Here is a 14,313-nt window from a genome sequence, read left to right as displayed (position 1 = left end):
TCTCTCTCTCTCTCTCTCTCTCTACACACACACACACATATATTTATAGGGTTATTTGTATTACCTTCTATCTCTAAAAAGTAGAAAATGTTGAGATTGCAAAAGATTGGTATGTAGCATAATGCTGTATAGCAGACCCATACCAGCATTTGAAAATGAACCTTAAAACATTGATCTAGTACTTAGTCACGACCATTTTAATTGCAAATCAAAATACTTTCATGCTCTCTCATGCTCTCTCCCTCTCTCTGTCTCAAGGTTAAACAAAACAATATAATCTGGTTCTTGTTTCTATTTATCCACAGCTGCTATTCTACCCTGGCTTATGTCGCAGAGCAATGACCACTGGAATCTTCTGAAACTGGCACAATCAGAGAGTCGCCTTGCTCGAATTGTTGGAGTCAAGAGACTTGTTCAAAAGACTTGGGAAGGCAGTTATTTGTTTGTTTCATTTTTTTGTTGATTTGTTGTTTTTCCTTGTTTCAATTTTTGTTCCCTTTTAATACTTTAAAACAATTTGGTGTCCATTTATGATTGTTAATCTTATTCCATTTTTCTCCAAATGCATTTGAAAATGTAACACCAAATGCATCTTTATGTGTCTCAGATGCATACATTAATCTTGGGGAGGGAGTTAATTGTGTTTCTTGCATTCAGCGTAAATGAGAATGTGCAACAGTCTTTAATAACATTATATTTTGTAGCTGTGTAGATGTGTGATATCTGGTGTTTTACTTGTAGATTTTTTCTGTTTGTCTTATCTATACTACTCTATTTACAATGGGGACAATTTTTATAGTTGTTTCTCACATATGATTTACCCCTACCTTTAAATTTCTATATTTTGAGCCAATCTGGAAAACTTATGCATTACATGACATGCTAGAAATAACTACAAAATCTTCCTCTGATCACACACTATAATCTTAAAAAGGAAAGGATGGATCTATTGGCTAATGTAGTTCTAGATATACTATGCCTGATAAGAAAAAAAAGGTGGATGGACATAGCTTGGTTGTGTTTGATTGTAGTTTTTTCTCAATCAGAACTGACCTGGAGGTTAACAATGACAGAAACAATCCTGGTATACTCGTACACCACAAAATACATATTTGTAGGCACACCACAAAATACCTGTTTGTAAACAATCAGCTACAAACTATATATCGTTAGTCTTATATTTCATTTATGGCACCATATAGACCCTTGAGAATAGCATGAGTACAATCACTCAGTTTGATTTTTCCTTCACTTTGGATGAACATTTCAAGCAACTGCTCAATTTCCAAAATTATAATGAGGATCTTCCTGAACTTGTTGCTTGGCATTTCAATCAGCCAAGCTTTCATACAATCCACTTTTGGTTTGTGGTATCACTTTATGTATTTGGTTCTCTGACAATTGCACACATAAGAAAGGAAATTGATGTTGTCTTTGAATACTAATACATTATGTGACCTCCTTGGATTACTTCTGTCTATTTCTATCAAAAGTTGGCTATCGGTCTTTGGTGTTTTTATGCATATCTTCTAGATTCAGTTGATTGAGCTCATAGAGATGAATGAGCAAAAGAATTTATCATCAGGGTTAGCAGCCTTTCAAATTTTTTTTATGTCTTCTTTCTTCCAGCACAAAATTCAATCTTCTTATCCCTCTCTTTCTTCCTTATACCTTTACCCTTTCTCATATTGCCCCTGACTAATTTGTCATTCCTATATCCACCCACACCCTCTTTTTCATTCTATATATATTTCCTATTTCCATTACAACCTGGGGTCCCTTAATTTCCCTTGTTTATACTGTTTTTTTTTCCCTCACTTCCACAAGCCTGACATGTTTTCCCTATGAAAGAAATGATCTTTTTTTCTACAGACTATGAATACCGAGAGATACGGCAAGCAGCTGACTACCGAACTTTCATTGGTCTTGCACGCTCAGAAGATGCTGATATGCGGTTTTTCAGAAAGCCTCCTCAGATTACTGATACAAAGGTATCATTGAATCATTGTTTCTCATTTCATTTTGTCTTGTTTGTTTGGCTTTGGATTATTGTTGTCCTGTGTCCATTCATTCAAAGTTAAATTATTACAATGACCTGAAAGGAGCTTCACTACCTTGGTGTTCAAGGTGTTCAATTCTGGTTTATTGTAACATTAAGCAGATAAGACAAATGTCTCCCACTTCACTTTATAGACAGAACAGCATTCAGATAACATTTCTAATAAGAGGAGCTGGACTGAGCACTAGAAATAATGGAATACCTTTCAATTTTACTGTGCTGCCACTGCTTACACAAGAGGAATGGCTCATTATGAAATGAGCCATTCCTCTTGTGTAATTTCTATCATTTCTCTTATCAAACAAGCTTACAGCTTCAAGAATAGACACAGCACTAATCATTTATCTTTACTAAAATTAACAAAAAGCATACAATGAACTTGCCATGGGGAGTGGTATTCAAGATTCTGACCAAAATCTTCTTCAAGTCAAAGGTGACTGAAGTGAAATAAAAGAGAGACGTCTGTCTGAAACATTGGATTCTTCCAGTTCCCCCTGGCAAGGTCACTGTGATCTTTTTCTTTGTTTTTCTCAATAATACAGGTCTTGCCAATACAGACCAACAGTAGTTTCTTTGAGCCTTGTTTTATCATATTTATCTTTGATACCCTTATAGGAAAGTGGGTTATACATCATTAGATGTATACCTGACTTTCCTATATAAAATTAAGAATTAACGGAACGCTGAACTCCAGACTATCAACTTAAACAACATTTATTCAGGTGGTAAATATATACATCTTTAGCTCTTGTTGTTACAGCTTCTGTGTGTGTGAGCATGGTTGTTGGGACGTTGGTATGTATATGTGAGCGAGCTGTCTAGCGTAAGTTCGAAAGATGGAGAGAGACAGCTAAACACGTCCGTGCTCAATCGCTGGCCAGCAAGAAAGAGACAGATCAAAGCGGGAAAGCTTAGTATGTTGAATTCCACGCATGCGTGAGACTACGCATGCGCACGGCGTTACTACACCCTATTAGATGATAGGGTGTATTTGACTCTTTTCAGTATTTAACCATGTAGCATTTAAACTGGCTATAACCGGCAGAAATATTCTGCTTGTTTTATGTTGAAGCTAGCTAAGTTCTCACACCTACCCTACAATGTTAATCTAAAAACAAACAATGACATCCTCAAAATGTTGAAGCTACAAGATAATACATGATTAAATTTTGAAAATGTGAATAAATAAACATCACTTTTGACAAAGTAATCTGAATACTAAAGGATTAAATACTGTGGAAAAATAAAAACTAGTACTAGACAGAAACTAGACATTTTCCTGGGGTTAAAATGTAGTAACACAGTTCTTTATAGTGGCAAAAAATGTTACCTTTTATTAAAATAACTTTGTCATTATTACACTGGTGTTTGGAGTGAATGAACATGAAATTTTGATGAAAGGTTTTACTTTAGATCACTTTAAAACAGGAAATTTGTGTCCTAGAACTCCAGTCAGTCCCAGGTAGATTGATATCAAAGGGATTAAACAATATGGTCCTAGACATAATGTTGGTTGGCATTAGGAAGAGCATCCAGCTGTAGAAACCATGCCAAATCAGATTGGAACCTGGTGCAGCTCCCCAGCTTACCAGTTTCAGTCAAACCGTCTAACCCATGCCAGCATGGAAAGCAGATGTTAAATGATTATGATGATCTGCTCAACCAGGGAGGAGGAGCTACAGACTTCAGATGTAGAGGGCAACTGGAAATTCCTACGGGACAGCTTACTGAGCACCACAGACCAAAGTCTAAACAACAACAATTAATTAGAAAAGAATACTGAAATATATGAATATTATTTCATATTTCAGCGGGAACTTTTAACAGAATTACGAGAATTGCTATCAAGTCTTCCTGTGACAGAAGATCCATGTGTTGGATACTTCACTTCTGCAGGTCTTCAAAAAAAGGAATCTAGAGATTTAGGGGTGAGTTTTTGAAAAATTTTCTCTGTTGTTTATTCTCTATTCTCTTGTTTTTTGTTTTTTTATTTGTTTCAGTCATTTAACTGCAGCCATGCTGGAGCACCACCTTGAAGTGTTTTTGTCAAACAATTTGACCCCAAGATTTATATTTAATCCTAGTCCTTATTCTATTGGATCTCTTTGCCGAACTGCTAAGTTATGGAGAACTTAAACACATCAACACCAGTTGTCAAGCAATGATGGAGGGGTGCAAACACAGACACAAGCTTCATGTATATTCTTTTATTCGTTTCAGTCATTTGACTGAGGCCATGCTGGAGCACCGCCTTTAGTTGAACAAATTGACCCCAAGACTTATTCTTTGTAAGTCTAGTACTATTCTATCGGTCTCTTTTGCCAAATGGGGACATAAACACACGAGCATTGGATGCCAAGCGATGTTGGAGAGACAAACACATATATGTATGCGACGGGCTTCTTTCAGTTTCCATCTACCAAATCCACTCACACGGCTTTGGTCGGCCCGAGGCTATAGTAGCAGACACTTGCCCACGGTGCCACGCAGTGGGACTGAACCCAGAACCATGTGGTTGGTAAGCAAGTTACTTACCGCACAGCCACTCCTGTGCCTTTCAGTTTCCATTCACAAGGCTTTGGTCAACCCAAGGCTATAATAGAAGACACTTGCTCAAGGTGCCATGCAATGGAAAGCAAGCTTCTTAACATACAGTCACACCTACTATTTGTTTATTTTTTTTATTTTCTTCATATAAATATCTTCTCATTTCCAGGAGAGATTGCTTTCAGTGATACAGAGGTGGTTGCTGTTAGTACATTCAGTATCTATATTGCAATAGTGGTAGTAGCATTGTAGTATTGGGTGTTGTAGTGTTGTAATGGTTAGTGATAGTAGTTGTTATAGTGATATTGTATAATGATTGTAGTACTATGGTAGTTCTTAATATCAGTAATTGTAGTAGTCGTTGTAGTAGTAGTAGTTAGGTATTAGTGTTTTTAGTACGAGTATAACAGTTGCATCAGTGGTGAAGATGATAGCAGTGATCATGGTAGTTTGACTGGGGACTGTCTGCTTTGGCATGGTTTTTACAGCTGGATGCCCTTCCTAATGCCAACCACTTTACAGAGTGAACTGGATGCTTTTTATGTACCACCAGTCATACAGTTCCATTTACTTATTGAGCCAGAAAAACAATCTTCACTTGCTTGCAAACTTGTAGTGTTTGAGAATAACCAATGAAATTGATAACAGTACATAACTGGTATTTACATTGTTGAGCCTAGTGTGATATAAAGCAAGGTAAACCCCAGCCTGTAGAGAGGCATAAGTATAGAATATGCACATGTAGTCCCACAACCATCCATGTCTTCCCTAAAATGGGAGCGAAGGTCTATCCCCTTTCATTTATTAGTTCACTTTATTACTGATTTAAATGTTAATATTGCATTTAAAATCATCATCTCTTGAAAAACTTCCTGCTTCCTACTTACCTTCATCTTTTCTCTTTCTAAGTTTCATCTCCTTCTCATTATAACTTCATCTCACTCCAGACCCTACCACTATCTTTCTTATCTCTGGTGAAATATTTAGATCAAAAGATTAAAATATGAATTTAAAATAACAGTAGCAACATCAGTTAGCCAGTTTTCATCTCAGTAGTTTCATTCTACTATTTCTGATACACTCATTTTTGCTCTGTTGTTCATGCATCCAGCAGACCATACTTGCTTCGTTTCTTTCTTTGTGTACCTTCTGCATTTAGTGCATATGTTTTGCTACTATGTAGCATTACACTTCATACACAGGTATCATACAATCTACTCTTCACTTGCAAAGAGAACCACCTTTGACTTTTGAAGTAGGACTGTGAAAAGGAATGGTGTAAAAGATGTTAACTGTCTCATTTGACTGTTTAGAGATTTGTGGTGTGCACATGCAGATTTGTTTGTGTGTGTATGTGTGTGCATGTTCATACTGGCATTTAGTTATTTTAATTATCTATTTTCACAGAGATTGTTCTGGAATCTAGAAAATGCTGACAGTGTTGAAGATATCAATAAAGATAATGCTGCTAACTCAGAGTTGAGCATCTTAGAAAGTCTTCTGGAGGCCATATTGAGACAGTCAGTGGTAAGTAAACAATTGTTGCCTGGTCTTCATCTATTTCACACAACCCATGCTAGCATGGAAAGCAGACGTTAAACGATGATGATGATGATAATTGATCAGATTTTGTTATACACACCTTGACACCAATGTATGTACAACACACAAACATACACGTGTGTATGGCATGGCGATTTGAAAGCACTAACAATGCAAACTTGTCAACTACATTACATCTGTGCCTATATATATATATAATTACCTTATTTGGAAACAGACATGGGCTGGAACAAAAAGGACATCCAGCCAGAGGAAGTTTGCCACAGCAAATGCAGTCCAGTCCATAATAGCGTGGGAAAGGGAATGTTAAAATGATGGTGATTTTGTATGTATATTTAAAACTGAGCAGTGCTTCATGAGATTGCAGTGCTTAATTGAACATTACCAGTAGTAAAAAACACTGTTCTTTGGATGGAGAAGAGGAGAACTTGGCATTGGATCAGGATTCTATTTACTGTGGTTAGTTATGCAGTAGAAACCAGTACACATACATCGTCCCAACATGGAAGAGGGTCATTAAATGATGATGATGTCCACAACAACGATTATGTATGTGTGCAAGTTGGATTGGTATTTGTATGATGTAGAATGAATGACAGTAATGATGCTGATGGTGATGAAGAACATAAGAACATTGTAATCACAACAAAGCAAAGCATCGGCAATCTCTCTCCCACTTTTCTCTCACCATTTATTCTCTCTTGCACTTCGCCTCTCCCTTCAGTGTGGCTGAAATTGCTGTAATATGATGACAACTGTTATTACAAAAAAAATGTGAAGGTGTGTAGTGTAGCTTAGGGGTTAGGATATATAGCTCATGTTCATAAGGTCATCATTATAAGGTCATTCCTGTGACTTGTTGTGTCCTTGAGCAAAACACTTTATTTCATGATGCTCTAGTTCATTAAGCTGGCAAAAATGTATAGTACCTCTATTTCAAATGTATAGTACCTCTATTTCAAATGTATAGTACCTCTATTTCAAAATGTATAGTACCTCTATTTCAAAGTACCTCTTTGTCACATTCTGTGTCATGCTGAATCTCCCTGAGAACTACATTAAAGGTACACGTGTCTGTTATAGTAGAAAGGATTATTATTATTATTAAAAAAAAGTAGTGAGCTGACAGAACCGTTAGCATGCCAGGCAAAATGCTTAGCAGTATTTCGTCTGTCTGCACATTCTGAGTTCAAATACTGTCGAGGTTGACTTTGTCTTTCATCTTTTTGGGGTTGTTAAAACAAGTACCAGTTGAGCCTTGGGGTTGATGCAATCGACTTATCTCCTCCCCCAAAATTGCTGGCCCTGTGCCAAAATTTGAAACCATAATTATTATTATTATTAAAAAAAGGCTGTGAACCAGCATAATTGTTACTGCACTGGGCAAAAGGCTTAGTGGCATTTCTTGCAGTTATTTATATTCTTAGTTCAAATGCCACTGAGGTCAACTTTGACTTTCAACCTTTAAGGGTCAATAAAATTAGTACCAATTGAGCATTGGTGGGTGATGTAATTGACTAACCCCTATCTCCTTAAAATAGCTGGTCTTGTGCCAAAATTTGAAACAATTATTATTATTATTGTTGCCTTTGCACAGCTTCTAACGCTGGAGATGTACTACGGTGTCAGCTGTTCACTACCTTGAACTAAGGTAACCCCCTTATTTTTTGAGCACCTACCGGAGTATTCAAGCGGTTCAAAGCAGTGCTGTTTTCTGCAAGTGCTCCACCCTTATTGCAGCCCCTATTTGTTCCATGTACTTCTCAAGAATTTTACTCACGGTTCCCAAGGCTCCAACAATTATTGGTACTTCTACCACCTTTTTCGGCGATCACAACTGCTTAACCACCCAAGCTAACCTGTCATGTCTATTGACTTTTCTTTCTTCCTTATCGCATACTTTGTTGTCAGCTGGGTATGCTATATCTATGATCCAGCATAGTTTGCTTTCTTTCTCAATTAAGACTATGTCTGGCATCCTGTTCTCTATCTCATGGTCGCACTGAATCATAAAATCCCACAGGATCTTTGCATTATCATTTTGGATGATGCCTTCGGGTTTATGGTCGTACCAATTTTTTGCTCTGTCGTTTATGGTCGTACCATTGTTGTCATCATTATTATTTTTTTTTCCTTCTTTCTTCAAATTTTCTTCCATTTCTCGCCGAGTGTTTTCCATACACCTAGGGCAGAGAAACTCATTGTAAGCATTCCTAGTTTACACACGTAAATTCACAGGTGAAATATGTATGTACAAAAAAATTTATAAATAAATAAATTCATGAATGGATGTTGTTTTCCCAGTGATAATGCTCTTCTCAGTACATGAGTCATTCCAGTTAACACGATTTTTTGCACTTCCTGTAGGGATGGTAAGCCTGGTATCATTTTCAAATAGGTTTCAGTACCTTTTTTTATCATTGCTAGAGATCCTACAATCACTGGTACAGTAGTCGCCTTGAGGTGCCACATTTTTTCAATTTCTATTAGCAAGTCTTTATATTTACTGATCTTGTCAAATTCTTTTGCCACTATATTGTGATTGCAAGGAATACTCATGTCAATTATTATTATTGTTGTTGTTGTTGTTGTTATTACTTTTCACGTTCTCTCCCTTCATTACTAGATTGGAAATAATACAGTGGAAATAGTACACAAAGGTGGACTGGCTCTTTTACGAAGATCTCTGTTGAGTTACCCGGACAACGTCCATCTGCAGCAACTCTGTGCCCGTATCCTTGGTAACCTTGCCTTACTGCCAGAAACCCATGAACATATTGTCCAAAGTGGTAAATTCCATTGTTGCATTCATTCTCTTCTTTGTCCTTCTCCCTTATGTTACCCTCTTAAATTTACACGCTTTCTCTATTTGCCTCTTCTTTCCTCTCTGCCTCCGTGTTTTTCCTACCCATGCATTCAACCATATATGTATGTGTGTGTGTGTGTCTTTTAAATTTGTTTTCAGGAAGCGTTTTGAATATACAAATGAAGTTCCTATTCCTTTCTGCCAGCCACGGTCTAATGATGCTAACTGGTGAACCAGTTTTTTGGGGTTGTATCAAGCTGTACCAATATAAAATATTAAATGTATATAAATACCATCCAAGAATTATTATTATTATTATTATTATTATTATTACTATATTAGGTGCAGGAGTGGCTGTGTGGTAAGTAGCTTGCTTACCAACCACATGGTTCCGGGTTCAGTCCTACTGTGTGGCACCATGGGCAAGTGTCTTCCACTATAGCCTCAGGCCAAACAGAGCCTTGTGAGTGGATTTGGTTGACAGAAACTGAAAGAAGCCTGTTGTGTGTGTGTGTGTGTATATATATATGTTTGTCTTTGTGTCTGTATTTGTGCCATCACCACCACTTGACAACCAGTGATGGCATGTTTACATCCTCATAACTTAGAATAAGTACTAAGCTTTAAAAAACAAAGTACTGGGGTCAGTGTGTTCAACAGAAACCCTTCAAGGCAGTGCTCCAGCATGGCTGCAGTCAAATGACTGAAACAAGTAAAAGAGTAAAAGATTCATTGTTATCATCGTCATCATCGTTGTCGTTTAATGTCTGCTCTCCATGCTGGCTTGGATTGAAAAGATTATAATCCTTTCTACTATAGGCACAAGGCCTGAAATTTGGAGGAAGGAGACTAATCGATTATATCAACCCTAGTGCGTAAATAGTACTTAATTTATCAACCCCAAAAGGATGAAAGGCAAGGTCAACCTCAGCGGAATTTGAACTCAGAACATAGTGATGGGCAAAATACTGCTAAGCATTTTGTCCAGTGCGCTAACGATTCTGCCAGCTCACCACCTTTGAAAAGATTATAATATATATATATATAAACACACATTTATATACTGATATTTGTATATTTATTGCAGGGTGGGTGAGTATCCTTGTGAAATGGTTGAAATCTGTGGATATAGATGTTTGCCTCAACACAGCACGTGCCTTAGCCAACATGGACATTGACAGTGCCTCAGCCATGTACCATGATGGTATTTATGTCCTCCATCCTATATACAGATCCAAGTAAGTAGCAATATTTTATTTTCCTTTCACCCTCAGTGATTTCACTTTACCCACCTCAAAAAAAAAAAATTAAGTGTTTATTTCATTTTGATGATATTAATGGAGAGACAAATGGTTGGGGGTGATGGTAGGGGAAGCGGATGTATACTTGACAGGGACATTTTGAGCAAGGGACACAGATATGTGCGCATGTACATTATGCTTCAGCGTCCATCTGCACCACCAGTTTTACCATGTTTTGCAAAGGTGAGCAGGTCTTCTTGAGCATTACATGTCTCCAGTCATCTTTATCCTTTGTCATCTCCTCCGTGAAACTCAACATCCTGAGATCAGTTTTCACCACTTCATCTCATGTACTTCCATCCACCCTACCCATATATATATATAAAACAGGGTAACTCTGAATCTCCTCCTGTTCAACCTACCCACTGTTTTCCTTATCATTCTCTGGTTCACTCTCACTAATCCTTGACATTTCTTTTTTCCCTTCTATTACTCCCTTCCTTAATATTGTTATCATTGTTACTGTAAGTTTTATCCTTCTGTTCCTTCTATCATACATCTCATCATTGCGCCTAAAGTCACTACCTGTTCTGCTATTCTTCCTCTCTGTTGTGAGTGCTTTTTAGTCTTGTGAGTTACAAGGTAACTAGTTTAGGTATCACTCAAAAAAAATACACAGTACATTCAGTAAAGTAAATGACATTAGTAAGGGCATCTAGCAATAGAAGGCATAACATAAGTGAGACATTGGAGATAATGTCCATTTACCCATTAAATGTATTAAGCCTTTCAACCCATACTAGCATGGATTGGAATTAAATAAACACACACACGTACATACATAGTGCATCATATATTTGTGAACACATCTTTAGTGGGTCATAAATAGAAGATGACCTTAACATGATCTCAAGTAGCATGCACTAAATTTTAACTTTTTCGTTTCTCTTCGAAACATCTCAACATTATTAACATAGTATATTCCAATCTAAATCAGGGAACAAAAAGATACGCCATGCTTGTGGCTGTAGCTGCCAAATACCACTAGAGTAATTCAGAGATCATTAGTTCTTGACTTGAATGTGGCCAAGTTCTTCATGTGTATTGTCCAGAAAGAGTTAGAGGCCTCTGTGATGGTGGTGGGAGGGGGAGGAAATGCCATTCCTTCCAAGAGACAAACATTCTCACTCGTCAAACACATTGTCAGGAAGGCCGAGTCTGTTCTGCAGATTCAGGACATCATCTATAACAACAGTATATTAAATTTTCTGTTTGATGTCTATCGTTTGTTCTCAATTTTCTGCTACTTCATACTTTTCTTTACCTACAAAATGTTTAGCTGTCATTTCCTCTATGTCACTACTATTTCTCCTTCTGTACTATAGCTTTCCCATTTTTCTATTTTCCACCAATGCCTGCCCTTCTCTCTCACCTTAATCAATCCTCAGCAATGGTCCCCTCTTTTACCACTCTAACGGTCATGTTACTTTAAACAAATAAAGACAAAATAGTACAGTGAGGGTCCTGGATCAAGGTAACCTCACAAGTCCTGATTTTATGATAAATTGCATCAAGTGCATTTTGTAAAATGGTGGTTGAATGGTTGGGAACATCATAGGCTCAAAAGGCCCCTTAGTTTTGTTTTGCCAGGGTCATGACAGTCTCTCTCTTGTATGAGTGCCACAAAGAAATGCACTTAGTACACTCTGTAAAGTAGTTGGTGTTAGGAAGGGCATCTACCTATAGACACCATGCCAAGTGAAAATGAATGAGAAAGGCGTGGTTCCTTGGCCATGTCTAGCTGGGCATTAACCCCTAAACAAGATCTGACCCAAACTGTGATGACCTCTCCAATCCATGCCAGCATGGAAAACAGATGTAAAATGAGAATAGTAGTGGAGGTAGTGATGTAACTAAATTTCGATCATAATATTTTATTATTTTACAGGGAACCCATATATGCAGATGTTGTGTTTGTTCATGGTTTACTTGGAGGTCCATTTAAAACGTGGCGACAAGGAGGTTCTGACCAGAAAAATATTGCCGAAGTGGAAGAGTCAATATCTCAAGGTCTCTATACTCGATGCTGGCCAAAGGTAAGATATTCTTTTTATTTACTTCCTTTCCTTTCCTCTTACTATTTTTACAATTTTTTTAAAGTTTGAATTTTTTTTCTTACAAGGTGAGGCTGAAAAGTTTGTAGGATAACTATGAAGGAGTGATGCTACAGCTGTAAAATTTTGCATACATTAATTTCAACTCTTTCTTATTAATAATCACATTGTTTCTGACTGTTCAAAGAAGACTTCAAAAGTAACTAGTAATGACCTCTTGAAAATGGACAAAATTTAGCATCATCATAGTGTTATCAAGTACCCGCAGAAAAAGGATTTAGCTCCCAGCGACATTCATTCTGGCATGATTAGGGGATGATGCTCTAGCTTTATCAACAGTGCAAAAGTAGGTCACTGAATTTAGGAGAGGAAGGGAGAGTCTTGAAGATGACCCAAAATCAGGACGTTCTGCAACTGTCACCACCAAGAAAAACATTGATATATATCTATATAGGAAAGCAATAGCATAGATTGTAGGGTATACTCGCATAGATAGTGGCATATGCCATAGTTCAGCATAAGCATAATATAGATAGTAACTTAGAGCTCAGCATATCACAAATAGTAGTTTAGTAGCATAGAAAGCAACATAGAATAATTAATAGTGTAAATAACAACATAGATAGCTTGGCAGTAGCATAAGCATAGCATAAATTGTAACACAGTGTAGATAGAAGCATGATAGTATAGATAGTCGACTAAACCTGCAAACCGGTTTCAGTTTTCAGTTGTAATTATTTGGGAAAGAGAGGAGGGTGACAACCTTCACTTCCTTATCTTTCTTAAGTCACAAAGTCTGATCCCTGATGGAGTTGATCCTGATAATGTACACCTCTTATAAAAAAACTGACTGACTTATTGTTTAGCCTCAAATCTGCCATGCTTGAACAGACCTGTGATCAAACGTTTTCTAACCATAGCCACTAGGACTACTCTTTCCATTGTAGTCTTGAAGATAGGAAGATGTAATTTGATGGAAATTTAGCTACTATTTATAGCAAGTCAACCATGTAGTGATTCCTTCATTGGCTTCATTAACTCACTAGGTGTGTGACAAGTAAATATTTACAGTATCTCCAATCAGGCATGTTCCTGACAGAGAAATTATTTACACTTAAAAAGCACCCATGTGAACATGATATGGTTCCTGTGCCGGTGGTACATAAAAAGCACCATCTGAACGTGGTCAGTGCCAGTGCCCCCTGACTGGTTCCCATGCTGTTGGCACATAAAAAGCACCCACTACACTCTCAGAGTGGTTGGCATTAGGAAGGGCATCCAGCTGTAGAAACCTTGCCAGATCAGATTGGAGTCTGGTGCATCCTACTGGCTTTCCCACTGCTCAGTCAAACCATCCAACCCATGCCAGCATGGAAAGCAGACGTTAAATGATGATGATGATGATGATTTTGCTGAAGAAAGAAATCTGTTATTTATTTTTAAACAGAGCTGGTTACCTCAAGATTGCCCACATATTCGGATTCTTACAGTCGAATATGATACCTATCTCAGTGAACTATCAGCCATATGTCCATTCGACAGGGAAAAGTAAGTATTTGAAGAATTTCATATTTTGTCTTTACACTAATTGAAGTCTGGTGTCACAGTAAACACAGCCAATTCACTATGTTGCAGAATTTGGTGAGGGAAAGGGCCTCCAGCTTTAAAAGTCCTACAAGGAAACACAAGGAATTGTCCATGAAGAATTGGAGATATATTACCAATCTATAAATAAAAGATCAATACTCTTTTACTTGTTTCAGTCATTTGACTGTGGCCATGCTGGAGCACCGCCTTTAGTCGAGCAAATCGACCCCAGGACTTATTCTTTGTAAGCCTAGTACTTATTCTATCGGTCTCTTTTGCCAAACCACTAAGATATAGGGACGTAAACACACCAGCATCGGTTGTCAAGCAATGTTGGGGGGGCAAACACAGACACACAAACACACACACACACACACACACACACACACACACACA

The 14,313-nt window shown here is 37.5% G+C and overlaps 1 protein-coding gene across 4 annotated transcripts in view; it reads left to right on the top strand.

Annotated features, from left to right (window-relative positions):
- LOC106876845 (protein SERAC1) overlaps positions 1 to 14,313 on the top strand; it is a 29,899-nt gene that overhangs the window by 13,320 nt on the left and 2,266 nt on the right. For all 4 annotated transcript variants that reach the window (XM_052965726.1, XM_052965724.1, XM_052965725.1 and 1 more), the window contains exons 6-13: positions 306 to 431; positions 1,873 to 1,991; positions 3,871 to 3,987; positions 6,014 to 6,133; positions 8,796 to 8,958; positions 10,063 to 10,213; positions 12,165 to 12,312; positions 13,778 to 13,878. In XM_052965726.1, the coding sequence (XP_052821686.1) occupies positions 306 to 431; positions 1,873 to 1,991; positions 3,871 to 3,987; positions 6,014 to 6,133; positions 8,796 to 8,958; positions 10,063 to 10,213; positions 12,165 to 12,312; positions 13,778 to 13,878 (1,045 nt within the window). The remainder of the gene's footprint in view (positions 1 to 305; positions 432 to 1,872; positions 1,992 to 3,870; positions 3,988 to 6,013; positions 6,134 to 8,795; positions 8,959 to 10,062; positions 10,214 to 12,164; positions 12,313 to 13,777; positions 13,879 to 14,313) is intronic.

Source organism: Octopus bimaculoides, chromosome 2 (assembly GCF_001194135.2).
Source record: "Octopus bimaculoides isolate UCB-OBI-ISO-001 chromosome 2, ASM119413v2, whole genome shotgun sequence".
In the NCBI taxonomy this organism is placed as follows: Eukaryota; Metazoa; Mollusca; class Cephalopoda; order Octopoda; family Octopodidae; genus Octopus; species Octopus bimaculoides.
Note: the sequence above shows the minus strand (reverse complement) of the source record. Positions and strands in the feature narration are given on the sequence as shown.